The 19,461-nt window shown below is 33.1% G+C and overlaps 1 protein-coding gene across 1 annotated transcript; it reads left to right on the top strand.

Moving 5' to 3' along the window:
- Positions 1 to 2,734: 2,734 nt before the first annotated feature.
- LOC119192284 (hydrocephalus-inducing protein-like) lies at positions 2,735 to 19,461 on the top strand. Its single transcript, XM_037446110.1, is given in 51 exon segments — positions 2,735 to 2,970; positions 3,516 to 3,725; positions 4,094 to 4,292; positions 4,429 to 4,567; positions 4,654 to 4,778; positions 4,846 to 5,028; positions 5,099 to 5,307; positions 5,397 to 5,634; positions 5,705 to 5,909; positions 6,001 to 6,068; positions 6,153 to 6,370; positions 6,657 to 6,890; positions 7,843 to 7,964; positions 8,059 to 8,245; positions 8,338 to 8,487; positions 8,568 to 8,761; positions 8,845 to 8,981; positions 8,984 to 9,109; positions 9,317 to 9,789; positions 9,875 to 10,036; positions 10,465 to 10,540; positions 10,702 to 11,507; positions 12,015 to 12,185; positions 12,305 to 12,487; positions 12,572 to 12,781; positions 12,919 to 13,058; positions 13,134 to 13,275; positions 13,355 to 13,572; positions 13,655 to 13,804; positions 13,900 to 13,962; positions 14,047 to 14,141; positions 14,415 to 14,555; positions 14,668 to 14,871; positions 15,005 to 15,083; positions 15,085 to 15,190; positions 15,267 to 15,351; positions 15,354 to 15,498; positions 15,588 to 15,749; positions 15,829 to 15,869; positions 15,950 to 16,021; positions 16,092 to 16,291; positions 16,361 to 16,436; positions 16,901 to 16,980; positions 17,273 to 17,430; positions 17,570 to 17,701; positions 17,859 to 17,982; positions 18,052 to 18,220; positions 18,298 to 18,524; positions 18,919 to 19,118; positions 19,217 to 19,237; positions 19,239 to 19,461. Coding segments are annotated over 51 exon segments (8,574 nt in total). The 5' UTR covers positions 2,735 to 2,874.

Raw genomic sequence — 19,461 nt, 5'->3', positions numbered from 1 at the left:
TCCGATAATTCTAATAGTTTTATTATGAATAAGACCAATGAATAAAAACAAATTCAACTTCAGAGATTTCTTTTTCACTTACTTACCTACTTGTAGGTGACTAATACTTAAGGTGGGTATTACATGGGTTGGTTCGTTTGGATTGGAAGTTGGAACTAAGTGTATTCATATTACATTTGTTGACCTAAAGATCACGTATCGATATTGGGATATTTTGATTATTTTTGAATATCCTACTGACACAAAATACTAATAAGTTGTGAGATTCCAGAACTCATATTTAAACACTTGACTGAAAAGTATTGTGACACAAAACTTTTTCTCAAACATAAATATAGACAGTTTACCTGAAGGTGGCCTTGGAGGTGGTGGTGGTGGTGTTTGCTGCAGCTTTGCATTAACGTATTGTTCACTTGGAAATTCCACTACTTCGTAATCGGGTTCGGGCTTAGCGAGTGGTGCTCGATGCATTTGCGGAGTCCTTGAGTATGGACGCCGGGTTGAGGGCTGTGGGAGAGTGCGCCGGTGGTCTGACAGCATGGTTGGCGATGGGCGTGGGCGGCACCGCCTCCCGTGATCTCTTCTTCGACCTTTCAGCATGTTTACGATCTGCGTGAATTTTCAGCTTTGTATTCTCACAGTTATCGCTTAATGGTCTTAGCTTAGTGGTCAAAATGTGATTACTGAGTTTTTTACTGTCGTTTATTCAACATAATTAGGGTTGTATTGTATTTACCAGTGATAAATCTATAGGGTCAACACTATCGGTTAAATTTACTTTTAATAAAACTTTATTATTAAATAACAATAGACTACACATATTTTAAATATTGGGACTTAGCTCTAAGAAAACTAAACAGACAACAATGAAATATTTTATCAAGAACTAATATTATTATGAGCTTTAAGGGTATTTTATTATGTATAATTAATAAAGTGTTACATTATACGGATTCTATAAGTGATAATCTCTTTTATTATTGTATTGGAGTACTAATAATATGAACATATGCAAACGGCAGCTGTGACCGGGATAGTGCGGGCGTTACCGCGTCGCCGACGCCTTGTCGACCCATATATTCCGCCACTCATATCCCAAAATATCAAAGTGTTTTCGGTCTAAGTAGTACATTAAATAAGTTTCTATATGACATATTATCAACATCCTCCGTCCTCATACTGAAATTTTATAAGATATCTTAATTTCCACAATGGTTAAGGTATACTTACGATGTATTTATTGGCTTCAGTATCTTTATCTAATGTCTATTAGAAAAATATGTATATTAAAATTGTAAGAGATCAACCTTTTCGTTTACTGAATAAAATAACACCTTACCTATTTTATTTTCTGCAAAAATTTAAAATCCGAAGAACAGAACAGCGCATCTAAGTATTGTATTGCAAAAAACATATCCGCAAATAAGTCACAAATTATGCAACTGCGCACTGTACTATTTTGCACTGCACTCGCGGGATTTTCGTTCACGGAGCTGAAGCACCTGAGGTGCTCCTCGCGGTGGCTCGGTCAGTCACGGGAGACACGAAGTAGCCGGCAGCCGCTAATCGTGCTCCCTAACCGGACGAAATTGACAGCAGCAGAACGCGTGTGCCCCGGCTCTATTTCTGTCCGCGGCCGCGTTGCCCCGATTCTACTAAAATTACGACGCGCTGCTATTTCCGCACCCATCCCATTGCGCCCTCTTGCCGAAGTCAAATACCTTGCAATACTGCGTGTTCCCATTAACAAGCGCATTTATCTTAATTGATAACCGAAGTATAGTTCCACATGTCTTCATGTAGCTAATTTTAAATCTCGCGGTTTGGCTTTTGTTGAGCTAATCTTATAGCAATACATGTGTGGCCTAGCGATAAATTGTTTAAATTTTTTCAACTACTTTATATAAACTAAGTATCTTATATTTTCCAAAATCTTAATTTTCTACATCATGACGATAGGAGTATCTTGTTCGCTGATTGTGTGACTGTGATTTAATATCATATCCGTTGAAGATTTGTTGTATCGGTTAAGATACATCTTATTTTCATAGAGATTCGTAGCAGAGTACTTCAGCATGAATACTGCTGTTCGTCTGCAGAAATAAGCGCATTTGGTGACGAATCCTTGGAGGTGAATTTTTATCTTGCTTCAATTGTTTATCATTAGGCGTAGGCTGCTGCTGATAAGGCAATCTAGATACATTAATACAATTATTATAATGAATGATTATCATGAGCTATTTAACACTTTCGAATTCCTATTTCATTAAAGTTTTAATCATTTCGCAATACCCACAATAACACACGGTGCCGAATTGTGGAACCTAGCCTACTAAAGAAATTACGTAGGTATCTAAAAGGTGCATGTTACTCAACTCTTATAGATCATGTCATCTTAAGGGTTGAACGACATAATACGAAATACGTATATCTGTACGTAATTTATTGTGGTATTGGAATTATTACGATATCATATTGGCAAGATGCTTGGACATATGCGCTGATAGTCGGTGTAAACAGTTTATATCTATGTTGGCTATGCGAAGGTGAAGCTCCGTGTCACACTGCTTGCAAAATAGTTTGGAGATCTGAAAACCATAGTGACCTGGCTACGAGTAATTCATCACGAACTATACAGTGGTAACAAACTCCTATTTTCTGTATATTATCTACAAACGTATAAAAAAGAATCTGTGATTTTACCTAAAAGTAGGAATTTGTGTTTCTTATAAACCTCTATGGAACAATGTCAAGTTTGAAAAGTTTGTAGATATTTGCCTTAGTTACGAATTTTATGGACATAATGTCAAAAGAATACAAGATACGGAAAGTAAATAAGTTTCTTTTCACTTTTATAAATGAAGCGAGTATAACATGGAAATCTTAAACAAATTCAAACAGAATGGCTACTTTACAGCTGAATTGTACCATTTGCTTGCTAAGAAGAAATTATTGCTTACTTCTGAAGAGGTAATAATAATTATAAGGACCATAAAACACATGTTATGTTTAAAGCTTTTGTTATGCTTACTAGTAGATATTTTAGGTAGAGATATTTAGTACCTACTTAATTTAAATACATAGATTTCCTTATAGATTTAGATTTAGATGGGACCGTTCAACAAAATATTTTACCAAATAAGTAATCTAGATATATCTGCTAACTTGAGTATGTTTCTACCACTGTAGAAAACAGTCTTCCTGTAAAAACAGTCTTCCTGTAAAAAACAGTCCTCCTGCAACATAGTTAGCTTATGAAATTTGTATTCGATATGCCTTTGGATTTTCCTTTCAAAATGAGCAATGAAAATTCCATTTGAATTACCTGGAATACTTAAATTACAATCTACCTAAAATTAAAAATTGTGTCCGATATACAGTACATTGTAAAATTGAAATAAGTTTCTACATCTGATATCAACTGTGCCTTAGTAATTCTATTTACCCGTTGAACAAACATGCGTAAAGAATTTTACATAGATAGTTTTAATTTAATCAATAATTTATTTCTTCAGATCGTACCTTCAGAATATCAAAAGGAAATGAAAATGTCTACACTACAACGATTACAGAACTTAAATAAAATAGAAGTAGAAAACATCGTCAGCTGTGGAAAGAAACCGAAAAATATTGTTTTGTCTTTTACGCCTAGAGTTTTAGTTTTTCAGAATTTTAAACCTAACGATAAGATCGTTGCTAAGTTTTCCGTTAAGAATGTTAGCGAGGTAATATTGCTTTTATTATTAAAACTTACTTTTGATTAAACGACTTTTCGGAAAGTTTAAACGATGATTTGTTCGAAAAAGCATAATAGTCGATAACATTAGATTATTCCTATGTGCTAAACTAAATAAAATGTGCAAAATTGGGAAAATATTTATAAATACATAGAGAATGGATTTATTATATATACTTGTACCATACAATGATGTATGTATATATACATTTAACTTCTCTATGTATTACTTTCTCACTAAACATTCCAAACGTAGACTGCAATAACTGTTTGATTTTTTTAATTAGTCATCCAAGTGATCTTATCTTTTCGTACTCGCATTATCAACAAATATAATTTTATTTCAATATTTTGTAGGCGCCTACATTCCTGAATATGGTATATAAGGAGTCATCGTATTTTTTTATAAAGCCTTGTGGCGGTCAATTGCTATCACGTCTAGCGCCTGGAATTAGCGTCACATTTGCTATTACTTTTATGCCTGTACAGTACGAGGATTATACTCACAGAGTTACATTTTATACTGATCTCGATCAATACATCATGCCGCTAATAGGTAAGACATTACGCAAGAATTCGATAGTTTATTAGTTTTGCAACTGCGTGCAAAAAGCTTTTTTAACTTAAATAATTTAAATGCAGAGCAATATATCTACTCTGTTTGTATTTGACTACAAAAGTTTTTTTCGCAGCTATGGGTCCAAGACCGATATTTGACTTTCCCGATGAAATCGTAATCCCTAAAGTACCCCTTAAGATAGAAAAGAGCGTTTTCATGACCGTTCACAATGTTGGGGTAATACCAGCTGGATTTACTCTTGATGTGCGATGGTAAAGTAACGTTCCTATATTTATTATGTGTAATAATTAATATTATGTAAACTATATATGATGATAAAACAATTTATATAACACAGTCCATTTTCGGTTCAACCGAAGTCTGCTTATTTAAATCCCAATGAGAAAATTGACGTGAAAGTGTCTTTTAAAACTATGAAAATCGGCGAATCCAACGGCGTATTACACGCTATATTTGAAACAGGTACGATGTAAAAGTTTCTTATTAAAAATGCTTAAATTTGTATACTAACTGAATTTTTATTGTACAGGAGAAACCTTTATTATCAAGCTAATGGGTAGCACGCATTGTGTGAGTGTCGAATTAGAAAAACAAGTGGTGCGTTTCCTCGACACGTACAATACAATGGTTCGGCAACAGACATTTAAGATTATTAACAAATCTGATCATTTGCTTACCTTCATGTGTATGAAAAACGACTGTGTATATTATGGTAAGATTTTTTTTTTTACTTTGGAAAAAGTTGCATATCATTATATTTTATAAAAATAATGTTTCATCAGATTTTGAGGAGAAAATGAAATTAGCTGGTATATTTTACGATTTAAAAGAAAGTGAATCAGCTAAATATATGAAATTAGTGCAATATGATGTTTTAAGCAGCAGCGAGCACGAAAGAGTGTACACAAGAATATTTTTCGATGAAATTCAAGCTCTTGTGGCTGACGAGACGCTGCATTTTCAGAATACACATTTTTCCATCACACCGATTGTTGGTATATTTTATAATCAATACACAGCGAAACGTTTATTAGTTTAATTTTTTATTAATATCTGCCTTTTTTATCTCTTTACACATAGAAAGGAAATTTGTGGCCAAACAAGGGAACTGAAATCACGGTTATATTTTCTCCCAAAGAAATAGGAGAGTTTAAAGCAACTGCGTATTTAGATATAGATGGAGTTAGCGATCGTATAGCTTTGAAAATGATGGGCGCATCTATGCCTCCTTCCATTTATTTAAACTTAGAAACACTGGATATGGATTGTGTCTATATTAATAAGACATATAATTATGAAATTGTTGCAATAAATAGAGGTGAGTGAGCAATTTTTTTTAATAATTGCAAAATATTTTAAAATTAAACGTTATTTTTGTCATTAAACAGGTCATATAAATGGCGTGATAGTGTACAAGGAGGTGCCTCCGCTCTTTGGCAGTATCATATCATGCTCGCCGGAAATGCATTGCTTACGACCAGGGGATAAAGATATATTTGTTATTTCATTTTGTAATTCAAATCAGGGTCCCTATTTTGAGGAAATCAATTTTTCTATACGCGACACAGACGTAGTATTGAAGTTATATTTAAAGTAAGTCAGTTACTTTTTATACATTTTTATGACGTTAATGTTTGTAATATATGTGCAACTTATTTACGCTTACAATTTCTATCTTTTGTAGGGGAGAAGTCGTCTACCCTTCGCTGACATTTAGTATTCCGTGTTTAGATTTCGGCATGGTTAGTTTAGGTAATATAAAATAATCATTGTAATTATTCAGACTAGTTGGTTACTACATTTAAAAGCTGCATCTTTTTGTTGCATTATTTACAGGTGTGCCTAAAACTATGGAATTGGACGTTATCAACGAGTCTGTTGTACACGTTAATGGGTCCGTTAAAATATCATCTGACGGTCCTGAGATCAGTAGTATAACTCTAAAGGATTATGCTGTAGCGATGCCCAAACCTGAGGTGCCACAGTGGCCCAGAGAGTTTAATATTGAGCCGTGTAAAGTGGATATAGAACCAGAATCGAGAGTTTCTCTCAAGGTATAATATTGTAACTCTTTGATAACGTAAGGTAACGTGAAAAAAGCTCACGCTGTCATCCCTAAATGTTCGACAGAATTGTAACTGCGGAACGTACACTTCATCAAGTTAAATATATATATCCATTCTATTATATAAGCGAGTGAACTTATCGCTATATCGGCACGAATTCCAATCAAGATATTTATAGATGTATTTCATTCGAACTGACACAAACGTTTTATGTTATGTGACTTGGAAATCGGGCACGAAATAATGTATCTGTTAAATTAATAAATTATTACAGGTAACATTGACAGCGAATTTAATCAGAGCCAATCAAACATCTCTTGAGTTAGAGCTTGAGAAGTCTGACAGTCCCCCCGTCGTACTCCCAGTAATTTTCAATGCAACGGTGCCCGAGATTACGTCAGCGCCTGACATCAAACTGAGGGCATGCTTCCTGGATTTTCCATATAAAAAAGAAATAGTCATATCCTCAAATGAGTTTTATGGGTATTTTACTTTGGACGAATCAAAAGTACGTATATAGTTATATTTAATCAAACTCATTTTATTAACTGACTTCAAAAAAAGGAGAAGGTTCCTAATTCGACCGCAGTTTTTTTCTATATATATTAAACTAAATATAATTATTAAATAGTACTCTAAGAACATAACATAACTATGTAACTGAAGTTTCTATTAGGTTGGCCTAACACAGTTATAAATTAGTCACATTTGACGCTTGTACAATAAATAGATTATGATGAAATATAGGTGATCCCATTTTAACGCACGCATCGAGAGTAACAGTTTAAGCTAATAATGATAAAGTTAGCAGCTAATTTATTAATTTTAAATAACAAAGTAATAAATTAAAAATATACTTAGGTAATAAGGTAATAGAACCCTTGATCACCCACATAATTTTAAAAAACTCACAAAATCGTTTCGTGAAAGAATATAAACAAAAATATTTGATTACTTTACAATATGTGGAATAACAATATTTAATAATTTACATAAGAAATTAGTGGTGGGCCATGAGTGGAGCATTCCACCTAACTTTAGTAAAATCTTGTGAAAATATAACAAAAACTAAAGAGCAATAGTACTTGCCCATAAATCAATGTCGAAGACATTTAGATTAGGTATGTTGTTGCAATACTAAAAATACTGCTAAGTACATAGATACATATAATAAATATTTCAAAATGTTTAGGCACTTCATTGAAATAATAATTTGGCCACTGCTAAGATGCACTACAGAAAAATAAAATCACATATTTTCAAAATGCCATTCACAAATTCTATATCGTCACTGGTCGCAGGCGTATAAACCTGCATAATTTGAAATGTTTAGGTAGAGTTATGCTAGGATTTTGCAAACTGGGCTATGGTGGGAATCGATTTTTGTTAGGTTACGCTACCTTATACGAATGGACGGGATATAAATAATAATAATAAAAAGTTTTAATGGATACTTCTAGGAAGAAACGCCCTTAGAAGTAGACGTTGGTGTCAAAGAAGGATGGATAGAACCCAACAGTTCGGTATCCTTACCCGTTGTTATAAAAACAGGAGTATTAGGAGTTCAAGAGTACTCAGTTCGGTATAACTATATTTAACAATACTGTGTTAATGTAGAATTTAACTAGAACATTATTTATAATATTTTTCTATAAAATATTTATACAATTCAACAGGATACATTTATTTGGTCTGTCCCAATCTATCGAGATTTGCCATGTAGCGGGTTGCGGTGTGCGACCCATAGTGACGTGCACGCCAATGGCTCTACATTGGGGACAAGTTAAATTGTTGAACAGAACCCAAAAAGTGTTAACAATGTGCAACGATTCTCCAGTTAACGTTTATTTTAAGGCATCATTGGTGAGGGAAAATTAAATAAATAACTAGGTACTTGCAATTATCAATCAACATGACGATATGTTTGAGACAATGATTTCAATAAATCGTTTTAGCTAAATAAAGATGGCCGTTGGCATATTCAGCCCACTGAAGGGTACATTGAACCTGAATCGGAAACAGATTTGCAGCTATCTTTATATCTAATAGATGCCGATACGTACACAAATAAAGCGGTGCTTCAGTTGGAAAAAGTCAAAGATATTGTTAGTATACGCTGACGTTTTTCCTTATTACAATTCCTAGATATTTCTAGAAACGCTATTTTTATTATTTTTCTACGCAGCTAGTACCTTTGTCTGCTACCGGAGTTGGTACAAGCATACTGGTTGGCGACCTTCGTGACAAAATTGTACTCGGGCGCCATTTTACCAAAATACCATTGAATTCCAAAGTGATTATGGAAAACCGTGGGACGCGAATGCATGCTTTAGAGTGGAGTGAACACTATAAAGCCCCTAAAACGAAACAACATACCGCGTACGTAAAGAGTGCCTCATATATACTTTGATAAGGTCACGTAATAATGAATGAGTTATGTAATTATTATTGAATTGTTTCAGGGGATTCTTTAGCTTGGATCCTAAAGTTTTTAAAATGGCTGCAGGGGAAAAAATTGAATTAATTATTACAGGTTTATCTTCTAAAGTAACCACTGTCAAAGAAATGTGGTATCTTGTGGGCAGTGTCGAGGGTATTAATAAAAAGAATTGCTACTTGAATGTCAAATTATAGCTGAATTTGTTGATCCGAAAATAGAAGTTTCCTCTTCTGTTATAGACTTACAATATGACTACGGGCCGTATAGCGAATATTACAAACTAACCGGTACTACATATTTTAATATTATCTACGGGCTTGCCGATTTCGCAGTTTTATAATAAAATTTCAGAAAAGCCTTTATCATTAAACTTATCCCTTATTTTAAAACCGAGTAATACTTCCGCGTACGATTTGTTTATTCCTTTTGCAAAACAGCTGGGAAACTCTACCTGTAAAGGTATGTTTTAAAGGTTATTTTTTAATTCATTTCAGATATAATTACCATTAAAAACGTTTCTAAATTACCTTTGGATATCGACATAAGCGTAAAGCCTCCATTTGCTATTATTCAAAAGCAGAATACATATAAAATATTGCCTGAAGAAGAAAATCATTGTTGCTGCATCTGTTATAATGAATCAGATTTGAATGTCTCGAAGATGATTAATGAAATCGGTTCACACCAGTCGCAGATATTTGTAGATTATTTAACATTAAAACCTGTAGAACCATTGCGCAAGGGACACTTACATTTTTTTGAAGATATTAATAAAATTAAAATAGCATTCAATCTCACACACTTAGTTGAAGAACGTTTGGAAGATCAAGAAGTTATGAAAATACAAATTTTGTTTGATACTACTAAACATTTATCACTGAAATCTCGAGTCTATTGTGATTTAATGAGAATTAGATTCAAGGGGCATAAAAACAAAGTTCGTATTAAACTAACAAGTATCTATAATGTCATTCAAAGACGTTTAATGTGGTCTATAGTTAAAATCACTTAAATATAATTTGTTTACAGGATGCAATTAAATTGATTGAAAGGTGAACTTTCCGAACATGTTCGTTTTGTCGCCTAGAGTTGATTTTCAGTGTATACTTAATGGAAGCCTGGAGAGTAAGACTATCAAGATACAGAATATTACTCCATTACTAGTTTGCTACAAATTGCAGTGGAAGAAGTCTATAATAACAGCAGCAGTAGTAGTAAGTTAAACACTTTGTTCTTAATTTTTTGGCAACTTAAAAGTTTTGGTGCCAACTCGTGACAAGAAGTTTCCTCTCGTTTTCTCAATCTTCGAGTTTAATTTAGAAAGTTGTACAATGGTGGTTATAATCTGCGTTATTATGTATCTATGATCATGCGGTATTTACTTACTCAATTGTTCAATTAATTGGTGAATACTTTTAGGTTTAACTTTAATTATAAATGTGTTATATATATAGCTCTGCGTATAACATAAGCTGTTTGTTATTTCAAATAAAATAAAATCAAATAAAAATAATATTGATTTATCTCTTATTAGGAAATTTTTTATTGTAAAACTTACGTATTAAAACTTTCCTTATAATTAATGAGTATATAAAATTGAATGAATTCCAGTCATTAATAAAATAAAATATTTATCTTATAGCCGGAAATTCCTAAGGTACCATATACCGACCAAGCTAGTCAAATTCAAACGTCTACTGAAGCCACAGAGACTACTTGTAAGTTACTTTTAGTAATAAATATATTTTTAGGTCTGAATACTGAAAGATTAACAATTATTATTCGTGATAAAGAACTGTATATATATCGAGTAATAATTTTATTACGGTTTTAAAATATTTACCGAGATAAACAAAAATTACTAATGTGGTGTTTTCAGTGAGCGTTGTTCAAGAGGCTGAGGGCTTACCTTCAGCGGTTTCTAACCTAGAAAAAGTAATAGATCAAGAAAGCATTACGAAAGAGATAGCTTTACCCATTCACGAACAATTAGAATCCGTGATTGACGAAGATTCAGTTGCTTCTTTCAATTTTATGAAAACAAGAACTATGAAAAAAATCGCACCAATGATATCTGATGAATATGACGTACAATTTGATTGGATAGGAAAATTTGCTAGAAAGCAAAAGGCTACAAAGATCAATGTGAATGACGTTTTGCAGCTAGTTCCACATAGAGGACTTTTAAAACCAAGTGAAATACAATATATCCATGTGATATTTAGACCTAAAACAAATATACATGTTCGCGCTATTTTAGAATGTGAAGTATTGGGGGGACCTCCAGAATCTATAATAGTGACTGGCCAAAGTTCAGATTTAATGTACAAGATAAATACTCAACAAATTAATTTCAAAATAAGATCTTTTCACGAGCTCGCTTTTGAACAATTGGTTATATCAAATATAGCACCATTACTATTTGAATACAAAACCTACTTAAATGAACCTGTGCTTGAAAATGAATTAGAAGGAACTATTCTCGACTTAGTGCCGCCAGAAAAAGCACTAGAGCCTGAAGAAGTAACTGAAATGAAAATAGTTGTAAGGCCTGGTGTTGTAGGTTATTTCAATAGAGTATTTCTGTTAGAGATAGGACATCTGCCTCACATACCAATTGAAGTGTTTGGATGGGGTGTTATTCCCCAGGTTTACCTGACTTTACACAGACCAGGCATTATTCATGTACGTAAATTATGAATACCTATGTTTTTTTATGTGTACGAAAAGAGAATAATGTCGCAAAAAATATAAATATAACATTGTTACACAACTTTAACCGTATACGCAACGGACGCAACGGAAGCTGTCAAAAGGAATAATTTTTTTGCGATTTGACAACATTTTTCATTAATGCTGCTCCGCTTATCTTGTTTAGAACTTGTTAAAAAATCTTAAAAGAGTTTCTCTATCTCAGTTTTACATACAAAACTATAAAACTATATTTACAAAACTTCGATTATCTCGAAATAAGGTTTCCCTGATATACCGCTTTTGTGCTTAGCACGGCAGTATTTCCTTCATCCATAAAGAGGCTATTCAACACTTAAAGATTTTTTCCATTCGAAAAAACACACAAACTATTTAGCTTTATATAACAGTAAAGATATAGTTAAATTAATGGTTTATTTACTTGTAATAAAAGTAATATTAAGACCGTAATATTTATGAGCGAAATCTTCTTTTCTATAGATACACCCTGAAGTAGGATATTTAGCTATTCCAATGTTGACAATGGAATATTTAGAAGCAATTAACGAACTTTTTACGAAATCTCCATCAGAACACTTAAATTCGCCTCTCACTGAAAAATGTTTCGAAGATCCTGAATTGCAACAAAATTGGCATATTTGCTCTTCTTGGGTAAAATTTTATTTATATCTTACGATACAATAAATATTTATTATTCTAATCTTATTTATTTTATAATATATTATGTACTTACTTAATTATGGTATAGATTTTTTTTTTAAATTATATAGGATGCTTACCCTTCTGTGATGGACATTGAATTAGCGATAGAAAGAATTTTAGTCATAAATCACATAAAGTTGCGACCGGAGTTACTAACAGCTTATTCCAATACATCAAAGATGGGACCTATTCCTGGATTTCACACAACATCTTATGTAATCGATTATGGAGTTGTGATAACGGGGAGTACGGTATGAGACTTTTCAAAATCCTTATGTAGCAAAATGTTTAACTTTGAATGAAATAAGCTTGCTTAAATAATTATGCATTATCAGGTGCAATGCATGGCCGAAGTTATTAATTATGGACCTATTCCTACAAAACTTCATTTCGCAAAAGGCACTCACATACCTCCATGGCTGGGAATAAAATTATGTGGAAAGCTAAGTCCTGGAGAAGCCGGCAAATTAGAAATTATGTTTTCTCCTAGTTCCAACGACTTTATACAGCTGGAGGAGCCCGTTGAAACGTGTGTTAATTTAGAGGTACAGAAAGTTATTTTCATGTTATACTGAACCTTTACCTTCTACTTGAGCGTGTGCAGATAACGGAACGGTTACAGGATTATTATGTACTACATAAATTATCGAAGGTGTATGGTGATACCAATCCATTTTTTCAGATACCATACGGTGTAACAATACCAATTCAGATAAAAGCACTCTGTGCAGTGCCGTATTTACTATCCAATGTGGCAGAAATTAATTTCGGGTCTGTTAGATGTGGAGATAAAATTATTTGTTCAATACCATTAAAAAACGTGTAAGTACTTTAACAAAACTACCCAGATCTTAAATTTAGAACTTCTTTAAAATTAAAACTCTTCATTCCTATTAGGGGTAAACCTACCTGCATTTGGTATGTGACATTAAAATTGAAAGCACCTGGCCCCAATCCTATGGTGGTGTTGGATAGTTCAGGAAAATACGAACCGGGCGAAGGAGGATGGCTTAGTGTAGCCTTCAAACCAACAATGGAGGTTTGTATTTATCGTTCATCATGAAGAATCGATAGGTTGTGCATAACTAAACGATAGTAATATGTTAAATTTCAAACAGATGACATACGAAGGCTTACTTATATTCAGATTTCACATGAATCCGACTAGAATGACTATACCAGTCTCAGGGCAGGGAATCCTACCACAGGTTCATATCATTGGGCCACATGTTAACTTTTCCCCTACTCTACCTTGGGCGGAAACTACTGACGTCTACTTTGGATTAACGAATCCCTGCCCTTTTCCAATAGAACTGATTGTAGCTCATAGCGATGAGTAAGTACAAGTTCAAAACAGAAACATAAATATTTTAACAGTTCGTTGTAATAAGACATTACATGCCTATTATTGGTTGTAGAAAGTGGAAGGAAGAAGATGAAATATATCAACTACTTACTAAATATTATAACAAACCGGATGAAATGCTCGTACCAGCTATAAGACCTGGGACTGGTTTACCATTCGAAATAATAAACTTCTATAAGAAATTTACAGAAAAAGTTACCAAGTAATGTACCTTAATAAAATATATTCGCTTCAACTCAATATAGTATGGCTATAAGATATAATTTAATCACATTTATGAAAAAAATATTATTTTAGGGCTCTCGAGGAGGAATCTGCAGCAGCAAGAGCTCTCAGTACTCGGGCTAATACAGCAGCAAAGTAATTATTATTATTAGGAAATTCTTGAATGTTTAAACTTACCTATGTATAAATAAATATAAAAATAAATATTATTACTTTTAGAAAAACAGCTAAAGGCTCAAAGCCAACTCCGAAATCAACTACTCCTAAGGAAGCAACTCCAAGAAAGTTTAGAACTGAAGCGGAAATCGTTGCCGGTTTATATTCATGTTTATACAAACTACTATATATTTTATAGTTATACTTAAATTTATTTTACATCTAAGACTTCCACGCAAAGAAGTGGCTTAACAAAACCGGAATGATCACTTGAATCCTTTTAATTTTCTTATTTGTTTGCGAGACTGCAATCCATAGTTACCAGTGAAATCGTGGTAGCGTTAAAAACTTTTAGAAAAAGTAAACTGCCTAATTAGGTTTGATTAGTTAAGTAATTAAATATGCATAAGCTTACGCTAACATTATTCCAGATGAGATCAAATCATTAAAAGAAAACAATGTAGATCCGCTTAAAGAATGTTTACACGTGTTTGACCATTCATCGACCGATACAAAAACAGACAAAAATATGAAAGGTCTTCTCGTCTTTGTACATGGATCCCCATGTGAAGGTAAAGTGATGCATAAATTTACAAACACTGAATAATGTATTTGTTTTGTTTTGTTTTTTAAGATATTAATAATGGTAATTAGCTATTAATTTAACATAAAATGCGTTATTAGAAGCACATTGTCAAGAAATAGCTTACTCTATCGGAAAAAGGATAGATTTACCCACAATTAATGTTGACCTCTGTATTGTGGAAGCACTATGTATATGTGATTGTCCAGCGAAACAAATTTTAACCAGTGCGATACATGAAACTTTCGAAATGTCGCAGAAACATGCGAAAGGGGATTCAGACGATAACGATGGTGTCAGCCAAGGTATGATGCTAGTAATACTTATATTACTGATTGTGTTTTCATCTTTAATTTATAATTTTATTTTTTAAATGTAAAGTAGTAGATAGTGCCCGTTAAGAACCTAACCAAGTTTTATATCAACATTGTCTTGTAGAAGCATTCAATGAAAATGAAGATGAGTTTGATATCATTTTAAGAAAAATAGAGTTCTTGGCGAATAATAAAAACGTTGGAACCCTCGATCAAAAGCCAGCGATAAAAGAAAAAGAAATCGTCTAATTCATCGATTGCTTCCCATTCTGCTTTGGGCGCAATGGGATCTACTACACTATTTCACATGGTAGTTGCTTAAGCATTAAAACTTTGCTTTCAAACTTAGTTTCGAAATACGTTAAACACAATTACTAACTTTGCAGGATTTAATTCATGAGTTGCTAACGGATTTTTTTAGCCGTCCTAAATTTATGAAAGGCTTTGTAGTAGACTGCTTAACGAGTCTTGTTCTAAAAATCCTCCATTAGTCCTTACTACAGTGTTGAGGTGTAAGCCCACAATATGGAACGTACACCTTGTGTTATGTCAGTCTGATTTCTATAGGTGGGCACAAACGTATGAAGAAACTCACAGGGAAAATGATTTGATTGATGAGTAAGTAATTGAATTAAATTACATTACATAGAGTAAGTAAATTGTTTACTACAACTAGTAGGCGCATTTTATAATATATTTGGTTATAGGAACATGTCCAAAGTTTATGACGAAGTTGAAATAGAAGGCATAATAAAATCTTTTGAAGATATGACTGCAGAAGAATTTGAAAACTCATCCCCAGAGTTAAAATCTATTTATATAAATTATGGGTTAGAGGAACGTCGACAAAAATATTACGAATCAATAGGGTTAGTAATTTATATTGTTATAAACTAGAATATTATAGTCGAAATTTTATTAAACATAATCTTTTGTTTTTAATTAAAGACAAGTCGGGGAAATTATCCGAAAGGACAAATCTGGTAAAGGTAATAACAAATTTATTATTTTCATTTTAAGTTTTTATAGGAAAACAGATTGAAAATTGCAGTTTGTTTCTTTTATTTAGATCGTAGCAAATCTTTGTTGCAAGTAGATGCATCGGAGTCAAAGAAGAAAATAAAAAAGGAGGATACTAGAGGTATGAATTAAAATACATTTGCTAGCATATCATAATGTTATTTTGCCTAATATTAAAATTTCTTTAATAGCAAAACCTACAAGCGAATTCTTAGTTATGAATACTAAGTATAACGATTACACTAAAAATACGTACGAGAATCTTATCAACATTGCTAATAATTGGGTTTTTGAGGAAAGTGATGTAGGAAGTCCCATTTATGGTTTTAATGGACAAGTGGTGGGAGCGGCACAAAAAAAGGCAAAAAGGAAATCCGAAGTTCAATTTCAGGTAAAGTACACAATCGTGTGTTCACATTTCAAAATTAATGAATTAATTAAAATTAAACTTTATTCATAGGTGTCAGAAGTTAGTTTCGAAGATAGAGGTTTTCCTCTAACTTTCATAATGTGTCCTTGTATGCAATACAAAAAGCGTTGGTGAATATGTTTGTGAATTCGCCAGTGGTACAGGATGCTTTAAAGAAGAGGAAGAACATGATATTCTTGCTCTACCAGTAAACAGAAAGAATTTACAGTTTTACTTCCTAAGACGTTTCCCACAATTCATCATGAGGATCCGTTAAAATGGCGGTACTTAGATGAAATGCCGGTATTGAATTAAAACTTATTATATTGTTCAATATATATCAAAATAGTAAATATATAAAGCTAGAGACGTAAATACTATTAAATCTTTATATGAGCTAGCAGAACATTATTTTGTTTATACTTTTTAATTTGCTTTGGTAATGTTAATTATTATGAATTTGTTGCATGTGGCACTGTGTGACTCAAGTTTAGTTATTTATACAAGATTATAAAAATGTATTTTTAGAAATTTCATCGATGAATATTTTTTTTGCGCAGATAAAAAAGTGTGAATGTAATCAATTAACAGATCTAAATTTGTTAGATGATACAACGCAAGATAATGTACTAAACATTTTGTCTAAGTGGCATTGCACTTGTGCCAAGAAAGTGAGTAAATAATGATCTTATATTGTGATTTTTTATATTTACGCGATGTAGCACAAAGAAGGATTACATGTTTCATAAAAAAAATCAGGTAACTTCCTCACAAACGTCTACAAGTGAGATTCCCTCTACATCTGTGGAAAACATAGTGACGGAAGAGAGTGAATTGGATATATTTTATCCACCGCCGTTGCGCAGTGTAAAATCAATACCCGGTAAATGAGCACGTAATATTTTATTGCCAATTCTAAATTTACTTTACACCTAACTATTGTACTATTGTTTCAGCGACTAGCGGCGCTTAGTGCTGCAGCCTGGTGACCTGGTTAGATGTAAATACTCGTTCAGTCCGCAAGTGGAGGGCAATTTTAGTGTTAAACGATACGTCGAAGTCAGCGGGTGGCCAGACTCCAGAGTTGATATTAACGTTGTTGGTATATGCGATTTACCAAGGTATTAAATTAACAATACACGTACTATAACATTTAAAATTGATACCCGTGTATTTATACTTCACCTACATACACTAGAGAATGGCTAAGTACGTTAAAAAATTAAAAATAGATTTATGTGTGGGTAATCATTATTGCAGACTGGATAGTAGACCAAAAAAAATGTTCCAAAACTTCGCTAGAAGAGCCGTAGAGGACAAAGTATACAAAGTGACTTACTTAGATAATCTCAAGATGTTTGAATTTGGACCCATATTTATAGGAAACTTTAGGTGCGTAAAAATATTATCTACTCGTGAATTATTATCGAAAAGGTTCTACTAATGAAGTATTCTATGCTAGTCACAACACAGTTAGAATTTAGAGCTGTGGTTAACTGATTAGATGTTTAAACGTTAATATATTAACTGACGTATTTATATGAAACAGAATATATGAAGAAGAATACACAATTGATTTGAAAAACTCTTCTTTAATTACGGCTGATGTTGAAATAGAGTTCCAAGAGGAAACTACCGTTTTTCAAATTGACAAAGATTTCGTTACATTAGAGGTTAGTCTGAGCGCCAAACTAAAATAATTTTTACTTAATAAAAACTCATGCGGATATTTTTTGTTTTAGCCGGGATGTCGTGGAAAATTGACTATATCGGCAGCCCCCGCTGAAGTTGGAATCCATAATAGCGTGCTACTTTTTTGTGTAAAAGATAATCCAGAGATTATAACGATTAATATTGGTTGCAGTGGAGTAGTACCCGTAGTAGAAATACTACCGCTTACTAAGCAAATTGGTTAGTAATCCTGACATCCTAGTTCTACATGAATTACCAAGACCACTTTGCGATGGTTATTTTTTATAATTGTACAGAATACGGAAAACTTTTACTGTATCGTCGAGAAGATGACAGATTCATTGTCAAGAATGACTCTATTTTGCCAATAATGTGGAAAATACGGAATTCCCAGGAGTTCATGGAAGATTTTATTATAGCTCAAACATCAGGCATCGTACCCAGACAGGATAATCAAGTAGTTCCAGTGACATACATTGCGTGTAGAGTCGGTGTTATTTCGCATAAAACTCTCACAATTGATGTAAGCATACATAAAGTTAAAGTTTTGGTTGAGCATTAGACGGGGCGAGATGGCGACGCGAAGCTGGAGGGAAGTAAACAGTTGTAATACACTACTTACTGTACAATATGTCGTTTGACCAAACTTTAAATCTGCTACCGCGCCCTTGAGTTATAAACAGGTAACCCAAAGGATGTGTTTCTATGCTCATCGTTGTGGAGAGGTTTTGAGTTGTAATGTTTAGGCTAAAATTAGAACACGTTTACATGTAATACTGCGATAATTAGCGCGCACATACACTGCTACTCCTTATTTCTAACCAATATATACTATACCCAAAATAACATCATGAGTTATTACAATTAAGTATGTCTTCTTATCGAAGGTATTGTCTTGTTACATTATGTTTTCTTAGATATACGACGCGGATGGCCGAGGTGAACCAATGTTAATTGACACCTTATACTTATCGGCCGAGTGTTACGATGTCATGGTTGAATGTGCCTACGAAAATCCCGCTGAAACGTATCTTAATTACGGAAACGTGAAAGTAAATTCCACTGTGGTCAGAGAAATGTATTTGTTGAACCGTGGCAAATATAACATTTATTTTAAGTAAGTCCTACTACCTATTTTATATAATTTATAATGGGGGTATTAAAATGTTTAAACTATAATTTCTTATGTTTTATTTTTCCATTATATTTTTCTAGGTTGAAAAAAGTACGAAACTTCGGAACCCTCTTTATTGAGATCCTTCGAAGTAACTCCGGAGTGTGGTATAATTCCTTCGAGTCTGAGACTGGTGTCGATCGAATTTGAGTGTACACCCACTACGTCGATTAATCTCGTAAATGTGCCCGCCTATATATGTTCTTTATTGGACGGCAGTAAAGATCAGGTTGTTGTTGCCAAGTTCCCAGTATGTGTGACAATTGCATCGTTTTACAATACGTAA

The sequence above is a fragment of the Manduca sexta genome, unplaced genomic scaffold (genome assembly GCF_014839805.1).
Source record: "Manduca sexta isolate Smith_Timp_Sample1 unplaced genomic scaffold, JHU_Msex_v1.0 HiC_scaffold_2561, whole genome shotgun sequence".
Classification (NCBI taxonomy): Eukaryota; Metazoa; Arthropoda; class Insecta; order Lepidoptera; family Sphingidae; genus Manduca; species Manduca sexta.
Note: the sequence above shows the minus strand (reverse complement) of the source record. Positions and strands in the feature narration are given on the sequence as shown.